The sequence below is a fragment of the Pinus tabuliformis genome, chromosome 8, assembly GCF_031772625.1.
Source record: "Pinus tabuliformis cultivar Carrire ecotype Pingquan chromosome 8, CPIR1, whole genome shotgun sequence".
Lineage (NCBI taxonomy): Eukaryota > Viridiplantae > Streptophyta > Pinopsida > Pinales > Pinaceae > Pinus > Pinus tabuliformis.
Genome location: NC_142294.1, coordinates 1,214,760,489 through 1,214,781,143, shown reverse-complemented (window position 1 = coordinate 1,214,781,143; position 20,655 = coordinate 1,214,760,489). Strand labels below are relative to the sequence as shown.

Here is a 20,655-nt window from a genome sequence, read left to right as displayed (position 1 = left end):
TTTTATTTTCTCTTAGATATTATCAACATGTGTCAAAGATAGTGATCACATGCAACACTAAATGACAAAGTTGAATCAACACATTTGATACCCCTCACATAATTGTGTTATTTTAACCAAATGATTTCATATTTTGCACATGTAACACACCTTCACCCTCCACCACCCACCAACTAAGGGGTTGAATATGTGCTTAGGAAAGAATGCTATAAATGTGTAGTTAAGATATAGAGAACAATGGAATTGTGAAACCTCAACTACATTAAAATAATATGACCATCTTTTCCAATGTCTTCAACTACCCATGACATTGGTCTAGAGTTTGACAATGAAAATAGAGTTAGATCTCTTTCCTACCCTAAAAATAGCCACACTTACGGAAAATCTTAGGGGTGAAATTTCGCAAATAAGCTATTTTTTAAACATTTTTCCGAAACAAAATATTCGGTAATTTGATTAAAAATTCACCTATTTTTTTACATATATATGATTAAATGGATGATATTGACCAAAATATTACCAATTTTAATAGTAAATTACATGTTTTTTATTGAATATTCACCTACATTCTGTATGTGTGAATTTTCAAACCAGAATAGTCGTCTACAATACTATATATAAGAGAAATATTAGATCCTTAAAAAATACCATGGCCACACTTAGTGAACATCAAGAATCTATATAGATTATATAGTAAGTATCACAACTCTCAAAAAATAGCTTAGATATCTAGTACCAAGTTCTAATATTCCAAAGATTTAGTTTCAAAAATACGTTATGATTACTCCCATTGACCTCATATAGTTGAGCCATGCATCCACACTCATAGGTTCCAATAGTTCCCTTGTGTAATAATAGTCTCATGCTCAGTGACATAACATTCAATCACATTTTCCCATAGATGATTTTGAAAACAAAGTTTTGTGATGATGTTTTAGTAGCTGATAGCCCACACCCTACTGACCCCATAATTGACCATGCTTGATAAAGATTTTAATGTTAAAATTTGTAGTAAGAAAATTTCATAAACCAAATCAAAATACCAGATCACATCATTCAATTTTGCTTAGATATAGTTAGCCTTATAGCATACCATCTTCAATGTTATAATTTTTCAATATTTAGTAGCTTTTACTTGTGTTTTTATGTATTTGATTGTTCCTTGTTTTCATGCACTCCATATGTGTCTTCTAAGATGATTTATTATATTCACACACATTTGGGAGCCAACTTGTGGACCCTTGTAGATCCTTGCACAAATAAGGTTCTTGTGATCAACGATTCAAGATTTGACAAAATTATGTACTTAAATTATAGGAGGATGGCTAGATCGACACAAAAAAATTAAATTAGAAAATACAACAGTCAAAAAATTCTTGAAGTAAAGCATAAGAAGTTTCTATTTCAAATTGTGAAACAAAGAATAAAATTAAGCGCAAAGGAGCTAGTATTTTGGGAAAATGTTTGTTCTAATATTAACATTAAGGGAGAGGGTTAGATTTATTATTATGTTGGCCATATACAATAGTTTAATAAAACTACATTTTAACACAATGACTTAAGGTATTTAAGTTTCCTGTTATTAATGATTATAAATCATATTTCAATCTAGGTTGTGTCTTAATTAAGAAATTAGTTATATGTGATTGTATGTAGAACATTGTTTCCCTTTATGTGTTGATATTCACCATATTGAATAAACAAGTAATCTCCCTCACATTTTTTGGCTTGCATCATTGCTTATGTATTTGCATGGTTCTTTGATAATAACATGAGGGCATCTAATCTCTCAAAATCAATCGTCACAAGTCATTGATTTAATTTTGCATGCAACATATAAATTTTTTCACCATGCATTATATGTCATATCTTGCATTTACCCATGAATTGCTCTCTACTGTATTTACACATTTCATTTAATCATGTTGTTAATTACATTGGCTTATATTTTTTCATTTTTCAATTACCTTGCTTCATGATTAGATGAATTCTTTAGAACTTAATATTTGTTCATCCATTCAAGTTGTTTGTGCCACGAAGACGCAAATGTAACAACAAATTTTGACACTACATTTTTGTATGCAACTGTTATATTACAATGTGTCACTATAGAACTATAAAATACTGTGTAAATTTATAAACTAGTATTTAGTATACACAATAGAAAATAAATTGGGAATGGTAGTCTTTCCAGGCAAAAAAAGTTACTTTGTTTTAAATTTAATTTTATTAAACTTTATTAAAAATGGTAAATTTCTGTAAGAAATTATTACAGTTATTAAAGCTACCATTATCACATTAAAGAAATTAAAAAAGAATATAATAAATTCTAAAAATACATTAAAATTTAATAAGCCTACAAGCCTTATTGTTTTGAATATAATTTTATTAAACAAGTGTGCTCATGTGAATTGTATTGAATATTAGTGTTCTTTACCTTGATTTATCATTTCTTAAGAGTCTTGCATTGTCTCTAAACTTTATATTCATTTTCATGAAATTATTTTTACATGTGTTGACCTTAAACCATGCTTTGGTATGTCCTAATCCACCAAAGCATCTAATCCTCTTTGGACCCTCCCTCCACATTGGTCATTTCCCAATTTTATTTTGCAACTCCAAGTTGACTCTTTACAATTCTTATAATCAAAGTTCACATTTTAAGTTTCCATTTTCAACCTTTTTACAAAAGTAAACAACTCTAATTTCCCTTAAATTTAATTTGATTGTCATTCAACATAAGTTGCATTATCCCACTTTTGATAGGATATACAAAGCATGGCTTTGATAGACTTGTGAGCACCATGAATATAGGAGTTTCAATATGTCAATCTTATAATATAATTTCTTTAGCATTTTAAAGAAGTATTCCTATAGCATGTACTTAATACACTAAAAAAACTTATAATGGAGAGAAATCTTTATTTTCCATATTTATGTCATATCATTTTAAGTTTATTATCCTTTTATAATAATCATTTTACCTTCTTGTTATCCATGGTGGTTGAACTTTTTTCCTTCTTGCTATACCCATACTATAGCTGTTTCATTTGGGAGTTGTTTCATACACAATAATAACCTGATCAAGGTAGGTGTAAATGGAGAATCCATCAAGAGCTCCTTTATTATAAGTTTTTTTTGGTGAGTGAGGGATTTTTTAAAAATAAAAGTATATTTTTTTAAATAAAATTGTTAATAATTTATTTTACCATTATTTTTATCATAATTTATATTTATACATTAAAACATTGCACAATAAAAACATAAAAATTTAAAATCAAAATTATATATATATATATATAACTTATTTTGTTTTAATAGTAAGTATTAAAAATATAAGTGTGGATCTTAGCATAAAATTGATATCAAAAACAAAACTTTTAGAAAGCATATAAAATAAAGAAAAGTGAATTCTTTTTTTTCCTTTTTACATTAAATGTGAAGTATTTTTTTATATTCCTATGTTATTTATATATATAACATTAGTGGAGGGTGCTAATTTTTGAAAACAATAAATTAGAATCATAATTTTTATGTTAATGGGACAACACAATCCATTGAGATAATAGTTTATGTTTCCTTGTTAAATTTCTCTTTTTTCACTCTGGGATGAGTTGTGTGGGTGTGTATATGAACAATGATCAAACACTTTTATCTTGTGATATATTAAAATGACTTTTATGATCATACAGCTTCCCACAATGTAAATGGATTTAAGTGTCATCCAACAAAGTCACTTTTAAGGTGACTCACTATTTGGATTGCTTATAAACCTTAGCTACCAACTAGCCAACCTATGATCAAATCTCACGGAATCGCTATCAACCAACCAGCTAACCTGAGATCAAATCTCATGGGATCCATAGCCAGCATAGTTCTTAGCGCCCACATATTGGGAATGGACTTAATTGCCAACCAAGAAGTCATTTTTAAAGTGGCTTATTGATTGTATTTGTTATAAACATTTGCTACCAACCAACCTACAAATCAATGTTAAAGTGATTATCTTTGCCTATATCATGCAGATATGAGAATTCACTGCCAACCAAGCAAAATATAATAAAATCTGACCGGTTCTATAACCTACTTATCTTATAACATAGCAAAATGTTATTCATTAATGAGATTGGTTATGAGCTTTCCATACCCCCAACAAGTCATTTTAAATTAATTAGGCATCATCTAACCAGTCAATGTTAAAGTGATTATTTGTGCCTATATTATATAACATAATGCAAATATAAGAATTATCTACCAACTAAACAAGGTATAATAAAATCCGGTAGGTTTTGTAACCTACTTATCTTATAACATAACAAAATGTAATTCATTAGTTGCATTGATTATGAGCTTTCCATGCTGCTGAACAAGTCATTTTAAATTAATTATACATCATTTAAAATGGTTATGAATCTTTTCTACCAAAACCTACGAACACTAATTAAATATAATGAATTTTATAATCCACCTATATCAATACTGGTCAATAAATATGTTCATACAAATGTTGAATATCACAATACCAATTAATTTTCATCTAATTTCTCCCTCTCCTCTCTAAGTAGTTCTCTAATTAAAGCTGGTTCAAGTCTCATAAAAAAACACAACATACAAACTCTACACACCTTGGCACACAATCCTATTGCCATGAAAATTTGAACAAACTTCATTGAAGGACCTGTGAGCAATATTCTATTATTAACCATAAACAAGTTATAAGCAACCAACCATAAACGATTTAGGTCATCCTCCAACCAATCATAAACAATTTAGGTCATTCTCCATAAAAGAGGTACCAACTCGTTAATTCTACTTCCTCGGCTTTCCTTGCCTAGCAACCTGTGGCCTGCTAAAGAATTCTTTCCAATAAAGTCAAGACCAATCAATGCAACGAATTCTGGCGCGGCATCCCCTGTGTGTATATATATAATAGAAATAACAGTTTAAGGAGATTGGTTGTTCTGTAAATAGGTTGCATTTTCTCTTCCAGCATGATTACATCCCGTCATGACGAAGTTAAATGCAAAGTACCAGTAATTTCCATTCTATTCAACCGTTATCGGCATCTAAATTTTCAAAATCTCAATGCCAGAGGAGCTAAGTAAACCCAATCCAATGAACGCCACCAGTCTTGACCAATCCCAAAAAATCAAAACTGCATGATGAGGAATGTTGAGGGAGGTCTTCCAATTATGCATGAAGTCATTATAGTGCACACAGAGGGAAGACTTTACCGATTGAATTTCTATGATTTGTAATGCTCATTAACAAAGGACTAGAAATTTAATATCTCATTGGTAAAGGGCTAGCTAAAGAAATAAAATCCAATGAAAGCCATTAGTCTAGCTCATTAAAAAACAACCAAACCATTACTGTATAAAGGGTAGTGTTGGAGGATGAAATATATGCATCCCTTTCTGGAATTTCCTGAGGAGAATATACATAGACAGATTGTCTTGGAAGGAAGATGGGAGTGAACTGAAAATACTAACACGATTCTATCAGGCACCGAAATTTTTCCATATGATGATCTTCCAGTGCCATGAAGACGTTCAATCCTTCTTTGTCCGGATTGGGAAGCAGCAGCACAAAATCCATCCAGCTGTTTATCACCGGCCCCGAGTACAAGGGCTTCCCCCATGGATACTCAATTTCCTCAAATCCCAATCTCTTCCATGGAGAAATGACGATGCCCCTGTCCGCACAGGGGACCCCTTTGTACACTTCCAGCCAATCTATTGCAGAGCGAACGTATTCATCCGTCACTCTGCTTATGCCCTCCTGGACTCTCTGCACGCACCAGCTGAGCGACGCCTCTTTCAGCTCCTTGGCCGTTGCTCGAGCATACCCGGGAAACACCGCGTTGCCCGCGAATTCCCTGGGCAACGGTGGATTCATCCTCGATCTTATGTCCACTGCAAATAACACTGTGCAGGTTTTCTCCAAGGGGCTCTCCACTGCAATAGCGTGGGCTTGCCATAGGTGTGCTGTGAGAACCTCGAAGCTGGTGCATTGCTGCCCAGCCTTCCTTTTCAAACGGTCTAGCATTTCTCCGGAGATGGGAAACAGCTTGCACGAAAGTTTGGACCAAGATTTGGGCTCCGACTGGCTAGGGTTTGGCCTGTTCGAAAACTTTGTGAATTCCAGGTGCTCGTGCTTTATGTGAAGAGGGTTTCTAGCCTTCAGACGGTTACGATCCGGCTGGGGAACGACGGCTAGGCTTTCTCCTTTCGCCACAGACGCTAAATTTCTCATAAAATCCACAGCTGAGAATCCATCCAACAGAGTGTGATTCATTCCCAGCCCGATGACAAAGCTTCCACATTTGAACCTGGTTACCTGCCAAAGATTTATAGATAGCTATTATTAAACCCTCCACAAGATTGAGTGGCCATATGGAACCAGTTAAAAAAAATTAAAGCAAAAGATACCTGAGCAGTCTAATACTTTTACTCTAGGCAATATAATTTTTGGTAATATCGTGAATTTAAATGGTTTAAAATGTAATTTTCAATATATAATGAATTTGGCGAATTGAAACCTTGAGACATTGTAAATTATATTACTAAAACTTAGGATTCTATATTTTTTTTGCGAATTCACTAAAACTTAAGATTCTGAAAATTCCTTACAAATTGAAACCCTTGAGAGACTGGATGTAAATTACATCACTAAAACTTAAGATTCTAGCATTTAGATTACATTAAAAATAACAAAGTAACATCACTAAAACTTAAGATTCTAACATTTAGATTACATTAAAAATAACAGAGTAACATCACTAAAACTTAAAATCCATTAAAAATAACATAGTAACATCACTAAAACTTAAAATTCTAAAAATTCCTTGAGAATTCACTAAAACTTAAGAGACTTAAAACAGTTGAGACACTGGATGTAGATTACATCACTAAAACTGAAGATTCTAACATTTGGATTACATTAAAAATAACAGAGCAGTTTTGTAAAAATAAAATATCTTATTTGGGATTGGGTTGTTAAATATGGGTAGCTTTGTCCCAACTACTATGTTACACAGAGATTGATGAGTGATCATCTAACATCAAAAGAATACATTTTCAAAGTATTTACAGCAAAAACTCACAATAAGCAAAGATAGTGATGTAATGGTGGTAACCAAGTTAATGTCTTAGTTTTTCATCTATGTATCGTTTTCTCAAACCATCTTTGATGTACATTCCATTAAATTGTCCCAAAATGCTGAATCCTGGGATGTGCAATTTTGATATAGTGTAATTAACTGATTATAGAATTAACAACCTACTTGTGTTAATTAGGACAAGCCCATATAACTCATGGTTTCTCAGGCTACTATTAACCCAGACACGAAGTCATAGGGGTCTGATTAGGTGATCATATGACATTAAAAAAAATTACATTTTGTGTTAACATTTTCAAAGAATTTAAAGCAAAGATCATAATAAATCAGTAGATCAAGATCACGACTTAGTTATCACCTGTATCCAATATTCGCAGTTTCCATCGAGAGCTGTACTCCCCTATTGACTTTACATTCAACAGAATGTTTCTTGCCCTTATGTTTTTCCAAACCATCCTTGCTGTACCTTGAATACCTTCCATTGAATCTTCCTAAAATGATGAATCTCAGTATGTACAGGTTTGATGAAATATAGTGTAATTATAGATTTAGTAGCCTATTTGTGTTAACTACCACGAGCCCATATATGTCATGGTTTCTCAGTCTCCTATTAACCCTGTTTCTCGTTTTTCATGCTCCTTAAAAGATTGTCAAGCATGGAGTTGCATATTTTGAATACAGATATGACCATTTGCATGAACATAGGAAGACGAGATATGCATCTCCAAGTTCACAGGTATACATCAAATACAAGCTTGGATGAAGTTGCATGAATGCGAGTTCAGGTGCGCTCTTCAGATGAAACTGTGTCAGTATTCAATACATACTATAAAATTAGTATACACAACAACCCCATTTATACTGGAAAATGCATCTATATACTCCCTGGATTGTAAAATGTACTTCTGTGCCATAATAATTTAATTTAACTGAAGGATCCAAATCAGTACATAACAAATATTTATGTAGTGAGCTATGGAAGAAAATAGATGGAGAGTTGAGTGTGTCTAGAAAGCAATAAAGCAGCAAAAAGCCTGAGAAACTTCCATAACCTGCTAAGACTGTTAGAATGGTATATGTCTTAATTGCTTATTAGATACCTTAACTTGCACACAATGATAGTTGAGGATGTTTTGCATCCTACTACATGATGCTCAGAAATAATTACACGTAATTATTTATATTGGACCTCATTTTAGTATTAACATGTTATTCCATCTCTTAGGAAGCAAGTGCTCTACATCATATGGGTTAGTGAAGATAAATTTTCGTGATTGTTTTAAATAGATATCTGCACTTAATATATATAATGATTATATATAGTTATGGACAAAAATATCATACATAGTGGCTTACATATCTATATATAGTTACGGACAAAAATGATTATACATAGTGTATTACATATAATTTCATTTGGTTATTGAGAATTTTCAATCATAGATTTTAAGTTTAAGTAAAGAGATATCTTTCACATTTTTCTTCAATTATATATCAATTTTTATAATTTAGTGGATCAATTTAATAAATTTCAATTTCTAATTATTTTTTATAAACACTAAATTCAATTGAAATATTATATTTATTAAATTAAATATAGTTTTTTCTAAATTATTATTTAAATTTTGAATTAAAATAAATTTATACTAAAAAAATGTGATTACTAATGAGATCTTAGTTATATGAAAAACATTAAATATATGTTTTGAATTTTAAATAATTTTGTCAACATAAATATATCTTTAAAATTTTACTTATTTTCAATATATATATATATATAAAAAGACAGAGACCCAAGTTAAATGAGGCAAGTGCAAGTTGTAGGTCATCAAAGACTTTGACACATAAATATAATGTCCAGAGCAACCCAACTTAGCCACCCAAAAAAATAGGCATTTCTAAAAATCATTTATATTTTTCCCATAAATAATAATAATAACAAACATTTTAGATAACAAACATTTTAGAATTTTAAATGTGTATTTCAATTGACTTTTTATTTTTTTAATTTCTAGTTTAGCTTTTCTATTTTGACAATTTTAATTTTGCCAATTTTATTAGAAATTTAATAAAGAAATGTTGAAATCATAAATTTAAATTATATAATCTGCTCAATTGCTTAAAACAGTTTTCATAATAATAAATCCATTTATATAATTAAAAATATATTTTAAACCACCAAAATCACAATCTTACCCATAATTATATCCCCAATTCCAAAAAAAACATAAAATAATTATAAAATACATAAAATATTCTGATAATTTTTTTAAACACCTCAAGCAGGGATGTCAGATGATGAAGTGGAATCCAGCAATACCAATAGCAAAGACTAGACAGGAAGGTATTCATAGCCAGTTCCAGCATAAGTAGAAGATGCATAGCCATGAACAGGTTGACGGAAGTTCCTATTTCGTATCCTATAGCATAGTAAATGCCCCCTGACATGGGGTCGATATAACACCATATAACACGCCCCACGGTGATGAGAGAGAAAAAAAAGCGCGGCGTGTTATATGGTGTTATATCAGTCCCATATCAGGGGTATTTACTATGCTATAGGATACGAAATAAGAACCGCCCTGACCGGCAACACAGGGATAAAGGACTAAAGGTTACATGAAAGTTAAGGTTAGATATTGAGTTGGTGAAGAAGCGAGGTCGAGATGAAGAGTTCAGGGTGGTGGGAACAGCCGAACTTAGCCAAAATATTCTACACTTATTTCCAAAAAATCAAAGTTGAACGGCCACAAAAAGTATACCTGCATCCAATTTTTTTTTATGAAAAAACCATACCTATTTCCAAAAAAATTCTATGCCTATTTCCAAAAAGATTGGACACCAATTTGTGAAAATATCTAAGAATCCTTGGACAGTTAAGTGCAAGAAATTGTATATCGAAACTGACTTTTATTTTTTAAAACTTATCCCATGGTTTCCATAAGTTTGTCACATCAATTTCGAAATAAACAAGCAAAGAAACCACCATAAATTCGAAATAAATAAGCAAAGAAACCACCATGAAAATATATGCACACCTGCAAGAATAAGAGGGGCAAGTCTTGGAGCTTTTCAGCTCCATACTCCTGTAAAATCAGTTGTGCAAACGCTGGATTTGGATATGCGATATCTGGTAGCTGATCCAATGTCAACTCACTCATGGCAGAAGCGAAAAGTGCCCCTCCACCGTTACAGTCGATTTGAAGCCGACCCTCCTTGGAATTGAGGTCAAGTCTCCCTGCCATGTAGTCATAGGGAACCAACAATTTACTCAGAGCACTGGCAACTATCTGAGCGACGTCCTCCATTCCTTTACCGAAGAAATGCAGGGTCTCCACCGTGAACACTAAATTCTGGTCGAAGTTGGAGAGGAAAAAGGATCGCCTTTCTGTTTCTTCGGCAGGAAATACAAGGAACGGCTTCTCCACTGTGATTTTAAGGTCTAAAACCTGATCCCGCGATCTTATTTCCTCCATTGAAATCACACACACGCAGAGAGCAAGCCCAGATGCTCAGTGATCTGAGATTTAGTTTTCTTGGGGAACTTAACAATAACTAGATGCGCGTCTCGAGGAGGCCTGCTGTGATAATTTCGATGAGATTTCTACTTTTGGGTGCCAGTTGAGAAGTGATCGCGAAGCTTTCATATTAATTGACGTGTGGTCGTTGTTAATATTAAAGTGCAGGTAAGGTTTCTGCAATCCATTAAATGGCTCCTCAGAGCGCAGTGTAAGCGTGAATGCATTTTATGGGCATTGCTTTAGTAGCACGTATTGGAGGTGAGGATAATTTCCTTTTTGTAACATAAGAATCGTCCACGGTACTGTTCCTGCCAGATTCGATACAGAGTGACGTAGCACACGTCGTTCCTTCCACGACAATTGGTTTCATCGACATTCCAAGTCTTAAAATTATGGTCATAGGGGTTAGGTATGAAGCAATAAAGAGTGTGTATATATATATAGATTTCTCAAACATTTTAAATTCAACGACTCTGAGCATGGATTCATATGAAATAAAACTAGTTTAAGATTAATAAAGTTGTGCAAACAATTAAAATTAGCCATGGTATTTAGGAACGCGGAAATTTAAAAATTATTATAAATTTATAATTATGATATATTAAGTATGGAGAGAAATGAAATTTCTTGAGATAATTTTTTTTTTTTTAATTTCACATTAAAAAAAATTATATCTTAAGAAATAAGTTCCTCATATTTCTATTTTAGTAGATACACATGCTTATTTTGAAATAGTGATTTTAAATTTTTTGTTTATTAAATAGGAAAAATTAGATGAGTGGGTAGGTTTAATAAAAATATTATATAATTTTCATTATTATTTTGATATATAAAATAATTATATTAGATTCTAAATTCTATATATATATATAACTTTTCTAAAAAACTAAATAAGTTTGTCTTATTTGTCTTTGAGTTGATAGGGATGTTTATTTCAAAATAGTGCTTTTAAAATTTTTGTTTATTGAATAGAAAAAAATTAGAAGGGTGGGTCAGATTTAATAATAAAAAAAATCATCTAAAAATTTATAATTTTCATCATTTTGATATATAAAATAATTAGATTAGACTCTAAATCTTATTTTGGTTGTTAATCATATTCATATATATATATATAAACTTAAATAAGTTCGTCATATTTCTCTTTTAGTTGATATTCATGTAAAGTCCTACATTATTAAGAAAATATGACCCTCCTTCAAAAATATGTTCCTTATCTTCCACATTGGAAAAGATAATTGTGAAAAACCTTATCAGGCCTATTCGCAGATCTACCTCTCCCTTAGGCCTATTCGTAGATCTACCTCTCCCTTAGGCCAGTTAGCTTGTATCCAATGTTTGATCTAAAGACCATGTGCCAATGTGATAATAATTTCAAAAATGTATTTGATGTTACATTTTATGGGGATAGAATGTAAATCCATAGGTTCATGAGCTTGAAATACTCTTACAGGTATCACCAAACCAAAGGGTCAAAGAGTTATAAAAGTCATTATTAATCCACGTTTTACAAACATTTCATCACCCCTAAATTTATTAAATGAAACAAAATGACACCATACCTTATGTCATAAACTGCGTTACATGAATATTCAAGGTTTATATCAATCCAATATTTTAATTAACACTGGTTTCATTTATTTTGCAGGAAATTCAAAGAGCAGCGACCATGTTTGGCAGACCAACCATTTTAGGATTGAACCTTTTGTGAATATCATGTGTAGTGTTTTGGTTTCTCATTACTTCATATTCAACGTACAGGTGGAGGTATATGTAAACATAGTTTATAACAAATTTTATGCACATTTTTGCCCTCTACGATGTTCATCAAATTATACTTCATGGACAAAGTTTTCTTTGGCACTCCTTTTGACCATCCATGTCATTCACTGACTAAGTATACTACTCTCAACTTGTTTCAAATACCACCACTACATGTGACATGTTAAAGATGACGTGAAGGAGCATGTCTTTACGAATAAGCTCTCATGAAATATAGTTACAATGAGTGTCAACTTTGACTGGGCATTGATATATATATTCAATGGTTAATTTAACACGACAATGAACCTATCAAAACACTTCCAATGGATCTTTTATGTGCCTAGTCAATTTGAGATATGTATTGGAGGATGTTTTGGAATAAGTTGAAACCATCATACCATTTCCCACTGCCATGGTCACTACATGTTGTTACTCTTTCTTCCTCACTACTCTGACCTTTGACCAGAATGAATAACAATGCAAGTGAAAACACCTCATCCTATTGAAACTATGCAGATATTGGACCCTTTGATTCGTTCATATGCCATCGTCATTCGGTTTGAGAATGATTTTGCGTTGACATGTCGAGATATGAGGGTGACAAATGTTTTTACAGATCTAACATGTGGCAGTTATAAGAAGGAATCAATAACCTCCCACCATATTTCTTGTCATACATTCCGTCATTATGCAAATTCTCCTCCATGTTTGTGAGATTATGATCATAAAAAATCGATATTATAAAACGTGGATTGTAAAATGTTAGAATATAATTATACACATCGCCACTTGCCCCATCAATTTTTCTTAATATTTATTATGGTTGTTGTGTCTATTGTCGCACAATTTTATGAGAGAAATCTTGTCCTCCTGAGCCACATTAATTTTTCTTAGTATTTATTATGGTTGTTGGGTCTATTGTCCCACAAGTGTATGAGAGAAATCTTGTCGTCCTGAGCCAATTCAGAGCACTTCAAACAAAATCAAATAGAAAATATTTTCCAACGAGGAATTTGGCCATCAAATCTCTAGAATGGTCTATTAGTTGCATTAATTTGAGTTTTATGAATTGATTTCAAATAACTTTATGGCATTGAGGATTCGGAGAAAAATACTATTGAAGTCAATGAGATTCCATTGAGGAGAGTTGTATTGGCTATACTTGTTGTGTTCTATGGTGAGGTTATCAGGCACGAACTGAATCTGTTGTGTTTTTAATAGTTGTTGGGAGAAGCACAAAAGCACAGTAGTATGTCCAGAGGAGTTTGCTTACAAAATATTCAAACTAGTGTTATTGATTCGTGTGGTCGTGGATCCGTGGTAACCTATGCGGAGAAAACAAACCTTCGACAATATAAAGATTTTCGTGAAGCGGATGGAGGCAACGAAGGTGAGTAGCAAGGGGCTGAGCGAGTTCCAGGCAGAGATCATCGTCCTTACCAAGGTTAGACATCGACACCTCGTGGGTCTCCTCAGGTACTATATCGACGACGGGGAGAAGATGCTGGTGTATGAGTATATGCCCTAGGGGCCGTTGAGTCTGCATTTGTTTGAATGGGCAGTGTTTGATGTTGGTGTTTCGGTACCCCTGAGCGGCTCACAAGCTACCAAAGCCAAAGTAACATAAGTGGGGACACCACCTTATGCATTATAGGAGGTAAAGGTACCTAGAGATATTTGTAGTAGGGATGGAGCTATACCATCGTTCATAACCATACCATGAGATAAACACATCACCTGCAAAAAGAAATCATTAATCCATTCATCGTAAACGGGCTTAACCGAGGTTTCGTTACCTAGTCAAGTCCCATTTTGGATGGTTCGCTGGGTAAAAGCTTTGGTACTCGAAGTATAATCCGTGGAGGCAAGAAAAAATAGAATAGTATAGGATGTTGATCACCCATTGGCAGAGTAAGAAAATACAAGTGCAAAGGTGGGAGTTGAAAAGCTAGTGTCGCCTCACTATAATGACTAGATTCAATAGGTAGCGAGAGTGGTTATAGGATAGAGGATATCAACGGGGAAGGAAACAAAGCCATAGGCGGAGGTCCCCAATACCCCTGAGCGGTTCACAAGCTGTCAAGTCCATTGAAAGAAGGAGGACACGTGTCAAAAATTAATTGAAAGAAGGAGGACAAAAAGTATGCGCTCCTATTCGCTGCAATGAACAATACTTGCACATAGAATCCCATAGAGAAAATGATTTCATTTGAAAGTAGGTTAATTAGTGTAGCCATACAAATTAAATGATTGGTAAACTTTACTACTAGTAAATTCTTAAATTGTAAAAAGTTTTTCTTAGAATATAATGGACCAATACCACAGGTTCTCAATATTGCATGATCAATATGACATGTGTTGATATGGATTTTTTTTAATTAATTAATTTGAGATAAATTAATTATCAACTTAGATCCATAATAACTCTGGATCTACTAAGCGTCAAGACGGATCTACTAACCCGCTAAAAGCATGATTGCAATCATGTTTTTTCATGTATTTCTCATTTTTCATGTAGCATTGTCCATAAAAAGTATGTAACATGGGTACTTTTTGGATGAGGAATTAAATTCGACATCAAACAAGTGTTTTTGCCAAAAAATTGAGTAAAACTGTAGGCAGATAAGTTGAAAATATGAATTGAAAAATTAGTTTTTTTTTCCCTCCAAAATTTGATGATGTAATCCAATCTTATTTTATTATTTCCATTATTATTTATAATATTCCTTAAGAGACCCATTCTAGGTATCAAAATTTTTCTAATGGAAATGCATGCATCCACCTCTAGCTTGTAGAGATTTCTAACTTGAATACCAATTTGCTTAACCTATCTAGAAGAAACATGCTTTAGATAGGCCTTTTCTCTACTGAATACCACATCATATCCTTTGTCTTCTAGTACAACTACAAAAACTATATTTTTCTTTAGACCAGACACATACATTACATTCTATAGGTGAAGATGGGAGCCTAACTCCCTCTTAAAGGTGATAGTGCCAATCCATTTGGTACTATGCCTTCTATCATATCCAAGCTCTATGTATAATTTTAGGTCCTTCTCCTCTAAGATACCGAAGAACTCCTTATTTCCTGTCATATGAAATGAAGCACCAAAGTTTAAGTATCATACACTACCTTGTACAATACTAGACATGCATGAAATTAGGGTGAAATCTAACTTGAATTGTGTGGACACTTGGTTGCATAGTGTCCATACTCATGGCAGTGAAAGCATTTAATTTTACTAAGGTCTTTCTTCCTGCCATGGTTCTGGCTGGATTCTACCTTTCCTAGGTATCTTTTGCCTTTGGTTTTCTTTCCTTTGCTTGCTAAAGTAAGGTTTTCCTCCTCATCAATTTTGGATGTGACACCATCTCTAGTGTTTCTTTTGATCTCCTCCTACACCAAGTTAGACCAAAGTCTCTCCCAATCTAGGAGCTTGTCTCTTCCATTAACTGAATCTTGATAGTTGTGTGAGGAATTTGGTAGACCAAGGAGTGTTAATCTCACAAGTTCAAATGATGGCATAGTCTCTCATACTCCTCCAAGTTCATCTCTCACCTGAGTGAATCTGGATAGCTATTGAACAACAATTTCATTTTTACCCATTTGAATGTTCCTGAGCTCATATTTCAATGTCATCTTCTTGACATCACTATCGCTTTGGAATAGGTCTATGAGGGTTTTCCACATGGCATAAGTAGTCTCCTTTCCATGAAAATTCGAAATCACATGGTCTTTGACTCCCTCCCAGATAATCCTCTTGGATTTTGCAATATCTTTCTTCCATTAGGCTAGTTGTTGTGCATCTAATGCTGTTTGTTTTGGAATATCTATTTTTGTGTACTCTAAAACTCCATTGTCATCTAGCACAACTTCCATCCTATCTTTCCAAGCACAAAAATTTGAATTTCCCTCCAATGCATACTCAAGCCTCAATCCATTGAAAGTCATTGTTCCTGCACTAAAGAAAATACTTGCACCAAAAATTTGCTATTCGAAATTTCTTTGAGAGATGATTAGGAACTTGATTTCTATGTAGTTTTCAATATCTCTAAAACCATGTAGAAATAACTCGAAATTTGTAGCTGCTAATGAAATCAGATTGAAATCAATAGACAAAAATTTCTTCTACTAAATTCTACAGAAGGAAAACTGACAATAGAAACACATGCAATCATTTAATCACAATGAACACATTTTTTTACTGGGGAACCCAACTAGGAAAAACCCATCCTCTGTTTTTATTATATCAAATGAGAACAATGATATGTTAAAATGATAACTTCAATGCTTGAATCTCCCTCTGCGCTGCAATACTGATCTCCACCTCCTTAGTCTGCTCTGCCCAATACTTAGGCAAAATAGGTCTCTTGCTTCCTCATATTTCCTTGCGTAATTCCTGCTCCTAAAAAATAGGGAAGCTCCTATTTCCTTGTGCAAATCCCAAGAGAAATAACTCACTTTCTCAATGCAAACTCTGTACACTCACTAGTATACAATAATGATTACAATTATGCCTTTTTCCTCCACTCCACTAGGCAATTCAAATTGCATGCATGACTAGGGTTATTTTTAGTAAATTGACTAGTTAACTAAGAGATTAGTGAGTTAACAATAGTTACAACTACTCAACTAAACTCATATTGACTCTATTCTAGACTAGATCTCAGATAACTGAGTTTCACTAAATATAACTCCACTAGATATCTAGATCTTAGTAATCAACTCATGCACAACTCTACTTCTTTCCCATAAACTCGAATTGACTGACTTAATTGAGTGATTTGGCCATGTCACTCCTGCTAACTGCAACTCAAGTCATCTTGCTGAAGTGGAAATTCAAATTTCTCCATTTGACTAAGGCACAAGTCAAATGAAGCCTTTTATTGCTACAATTTAACAAGGTAAGGAAATTTCTTTAATACCTTTTATTTGCTTGTGATCAATATTTACCCCATCATTTGAAACAATGTGACGAATAAGTTTTTGATGGTGTATTTATATACTTTTTATTTCAATTGAAGTTTGAGATACATTGTGCACTTTATTTTGTCAAACCAGGGTTAGTAAGATTGTGAGACAGTTTGTGCAATATGCATAAGAAAGAGGATCCTCACCAAATTTCTAAATGACCTATGTTGCAAAATGGAAATCCTATCATATTAAAGAGTCTGGGTGGAAGATGGTCTTGGTATATCAGCGTAAAGCACAACTAAGTGGCACCTCACACATTAAAGTTTCCTACTTTGAATGCTTAACTCTGTTTCACTAGGTAGACTAAAATCAAACCATTCTTTAGCACACAAATTTTGTAGCAATAAAACACACTTGCATAAAGGAAACACACTTGCATGAAATCAAAAGTAAATTAATCTAGGAAAACATGAAATTATGATGCCTTTGTTGTAACACTAAATTGTTGGCATTGATGTTGTGTTACAGTGATTGACGGTTGGTATTGATGTCAACCTGTTAAGATTAGGTATGTTCTATGCTAGAGCAATTTATTTAAATTTTCATTGTTAGCAATCACATCAACATTACAATAAACTGCAGATAGAACATAAATATAAAGTCGCAGAAGATAAGTCAAGACAAGGGGACACAAGATATGGCGCGAGCCAGGGACAAACCCCACAACGTGTGGGGAAACCCTTGATCAATTCTTCTTTTATCTTCAAAGTTCAGCAGAGAAAGAGAGAGAGAGTACATTTACAACAGAAGTCAACACTTTGACTTGTCTAGATCTGAGCATAGATCATCTTCTAGAATGATGAGATCAGTTGCAGACATTCAGCTTCAACTGATTCTCCAAGGTGACGACTTCACCTATCGTAGTGCTACCTTTCGTCCATTTGTTGCACACAACTATGTGACACCATGTTGTACTGTCACATGTATTGAACCTTGATGACTGAGCTGCTACTGTCACCCGAGTTGATGACTGTTCTTATAGCGAGGTGCAGTCAAACCCTTGGCCTCAGCTTCATGTGGAGATGACTGCGGCTCCATATATAACTGCGGTTAACTACGTTTCCATATATAACTGCGTCTCACTACGGCTCTTCATAGCTTCGTTGCTATTGACTGCGTATGCATTCTTCATTGATTGTGTGGGATCTCAACGGTGGTTTCATTACTGTGGCTGACTGTATCACTGCGGCTACCATGCTATGCTTGCGGCTCTACCTGCGGTTCTTCCGTGCTTGTTATCACTGCGGCTACATACCTTGGCCTCCATTGCCTGCGTATAAAGTATCTCTATTGCCTGTGTGTATATATGTTGTCATTTACAGCAGATTTGCCTGCGTATATGAGTCTCCATTTACCAGCGTATATGTGTCTCATTTGCCAACGTATATGTGTCTTATTTGCTGCAGATAGGTCAGCGTATATGAGTCTTCATTTGCTGCGTTGAAAGAGTCTTCATTGATAGTGAGTATCTGCGTATAGACTTAGTGTGATCCCTCTGCTTCAACGCTGGAGATTAGGGCACAATACAGCCCCAAAATAGACCCACGCAAGTGTTTGTTGTGGTGGTATGGCCTGCGGCCTACCACACAGTTTACCTGTGACTAACTGTGGTGCGAATAAGAGTCTTCTTGTCCCTGTGCTGGATCAACATACGTTGGCTAGGGCATCATCAAACAAGGACAACATATTCCTTTTGTGACTCTCCTTCTCCAAAAACCCAAGACGTGGAGAGGAGGAGATCACTCAAGAATATATGTTTAAATGACATAAAATCCTCATCTATTTATACTAAAAATGTAGAGGTTGAATAGACACGTCGGTTGGGCTTCTAGAGCCTACATAAGAGCTGGTCGGCTTGACTATAATTACATAAACAAAATAAATTCATATCTCCATAAATACTTATCGGAATCGGATGATCTTTGGATCAATCCTACACCTCTCGACGAGAGGGATCCAATAAAAATATCAGCTGCCATAAATAAGCCGACCCACATGGAGTTTGGCCCTAGTTGCCAATTTAACACTCCCTCTCAACTAGGGAGAACTCCATCCGCTGATCCATATGTACGACTGTACTATCTCTGCCATTAGTGCCTTGCACTACTGCTGCTGGCTCTGCTCAGCTTTGCTGGCTCTGCTCAGCTCTACTAGCTTTGCTCTGCTCTACTCAGCTCTGCTGGATCTGCTAGCTCTGCTAGCTCTGCTCTACTCTACTCAGCTCTGCTGGATCTGCTAGCTCTGCTCTGCTGGCTCTGCTAGCTCTGCTCTGCTCAGCTCTGCTGGCTCTGCTAGCTCTGCTCTACTCAGCTCTGCTGGCTTTGGTAGCTCTGCTCTGCTCAGCTCTGCTGAACTATGAAGAAGAAGAATTGATCGAGAATGAGTCATATCATTCTCCACTAACCCGAAGTTAGTCTCAGAGTGCGTACCACTGGTCCCAGACTAGGCTCAACCGACCCAAAGTCAGCGTCATAGTATGTACGACTCTTACTGGTCCCAGACCAGTACTGCACTGACACGAAGTCAGTCTCGGAGTATGTACCACTGGTCCCAGACCAGTCTCAGCCGACCCGAAGTTAGCATCATAGTATGTACAACTCCTACCACTGGTCTCAGACCAGTATCATTGATCCCAGATCAATGGAGGACATCCTAGCGTAGGGAGTACGGTAGATACAACGATGCATCCATTGGTATCACTATGGTCCCTAACTTCATTTTCCTACTCATTGATCAGATGAGAGGTACTTCCCATGAGTCCCAGATTGCATGGGTAGGAAGCCTCGACAAGAGAACTTAATCAATCCTGTCCTCACAGGAGAATACATCAATCCTGCTACAATCGCCATGGAGAACACATCAATCCAGGCTTCCATGGAGAACACATCAATCCAGGCCTCACAGGAGAACACATCAATCCTGCTACAATCGCCATGGAGAACACATCAATCCAGGCCTCACAGGAGAACTAATCATCCTGCTACACAAGAGAGCGAATCATCTTGTCCCACAAGAGAGCGAATCATCTTGTCCCACAAGAGAGCGAATCATCTTGTTTCAGTGCACACCACCAGGGGAGGGTGAGTCACCCTGTGGTCGTATGTTGCTCCAATAGAACTGCAAGCCCCCCAAAGCTCCTAGAGCTCAATGTATGTAGCATGCAGGACCCTTTTACAAAGGTCTCTCGACGACTCCAAGTTGTTCGGGAAAATCACAAATTTGATCTTTCCTCAGGGCTCTGTCTTGTACATCATCTCAGTGTGATGGAGCCTC

The 20,655-nt window shown here is 34.7% G+C and overlaps 1 protein-coding gene across 1 annotated transcript; it reads right to left on the bottom strand.

Moving 5' to 3' along the window:
- Positions 1 to 5,310: 5,310 nt before the first annotated feature.
- LOC149239755 (acyltransferase GLAUCE-like) lies at positions 5,311 to 10,838 on the bottom strand. The gene is made up of 2 exons (XM_089367186.1): positions 10,159 to 10,838; positions 5,311 to 6,339 (listed from the first exon to the last, which is right to left on the bottom strand). The coding sequence occupies exons 1-2, from the start codon at positions 10,594 to 10,596 to the stop codon at positions 5,488 to 5,490; spliced, it is 1,290 nt and encodes a 429-aa protein (XP_089223312.1). The 5' UTR covers positions 10,597 to 10,838; the 3' UTR covers positions 5,311 to 5,487.
- Positions 10,839 to 20,655: the final 9,817 nt, after the last annotated feature.

Bases quoted from the DNA above. Each gene is read 5' to 3' on its own strand.
- LOC149239755 (XM_089367186.1), bottom strand. From the start codon at position 10,596: ATGGAGGAAATAAGATCGCGGGATCAGGTTTTAGACCTTAAAATCACA. The intron at 6,340-10,158 runs GTGTGCATATAT...AATCTTTGGCAG, and splicing joins TGCCCCTCTTATTCTTGCAG to GTAACCAGGTTCAAATGTGG.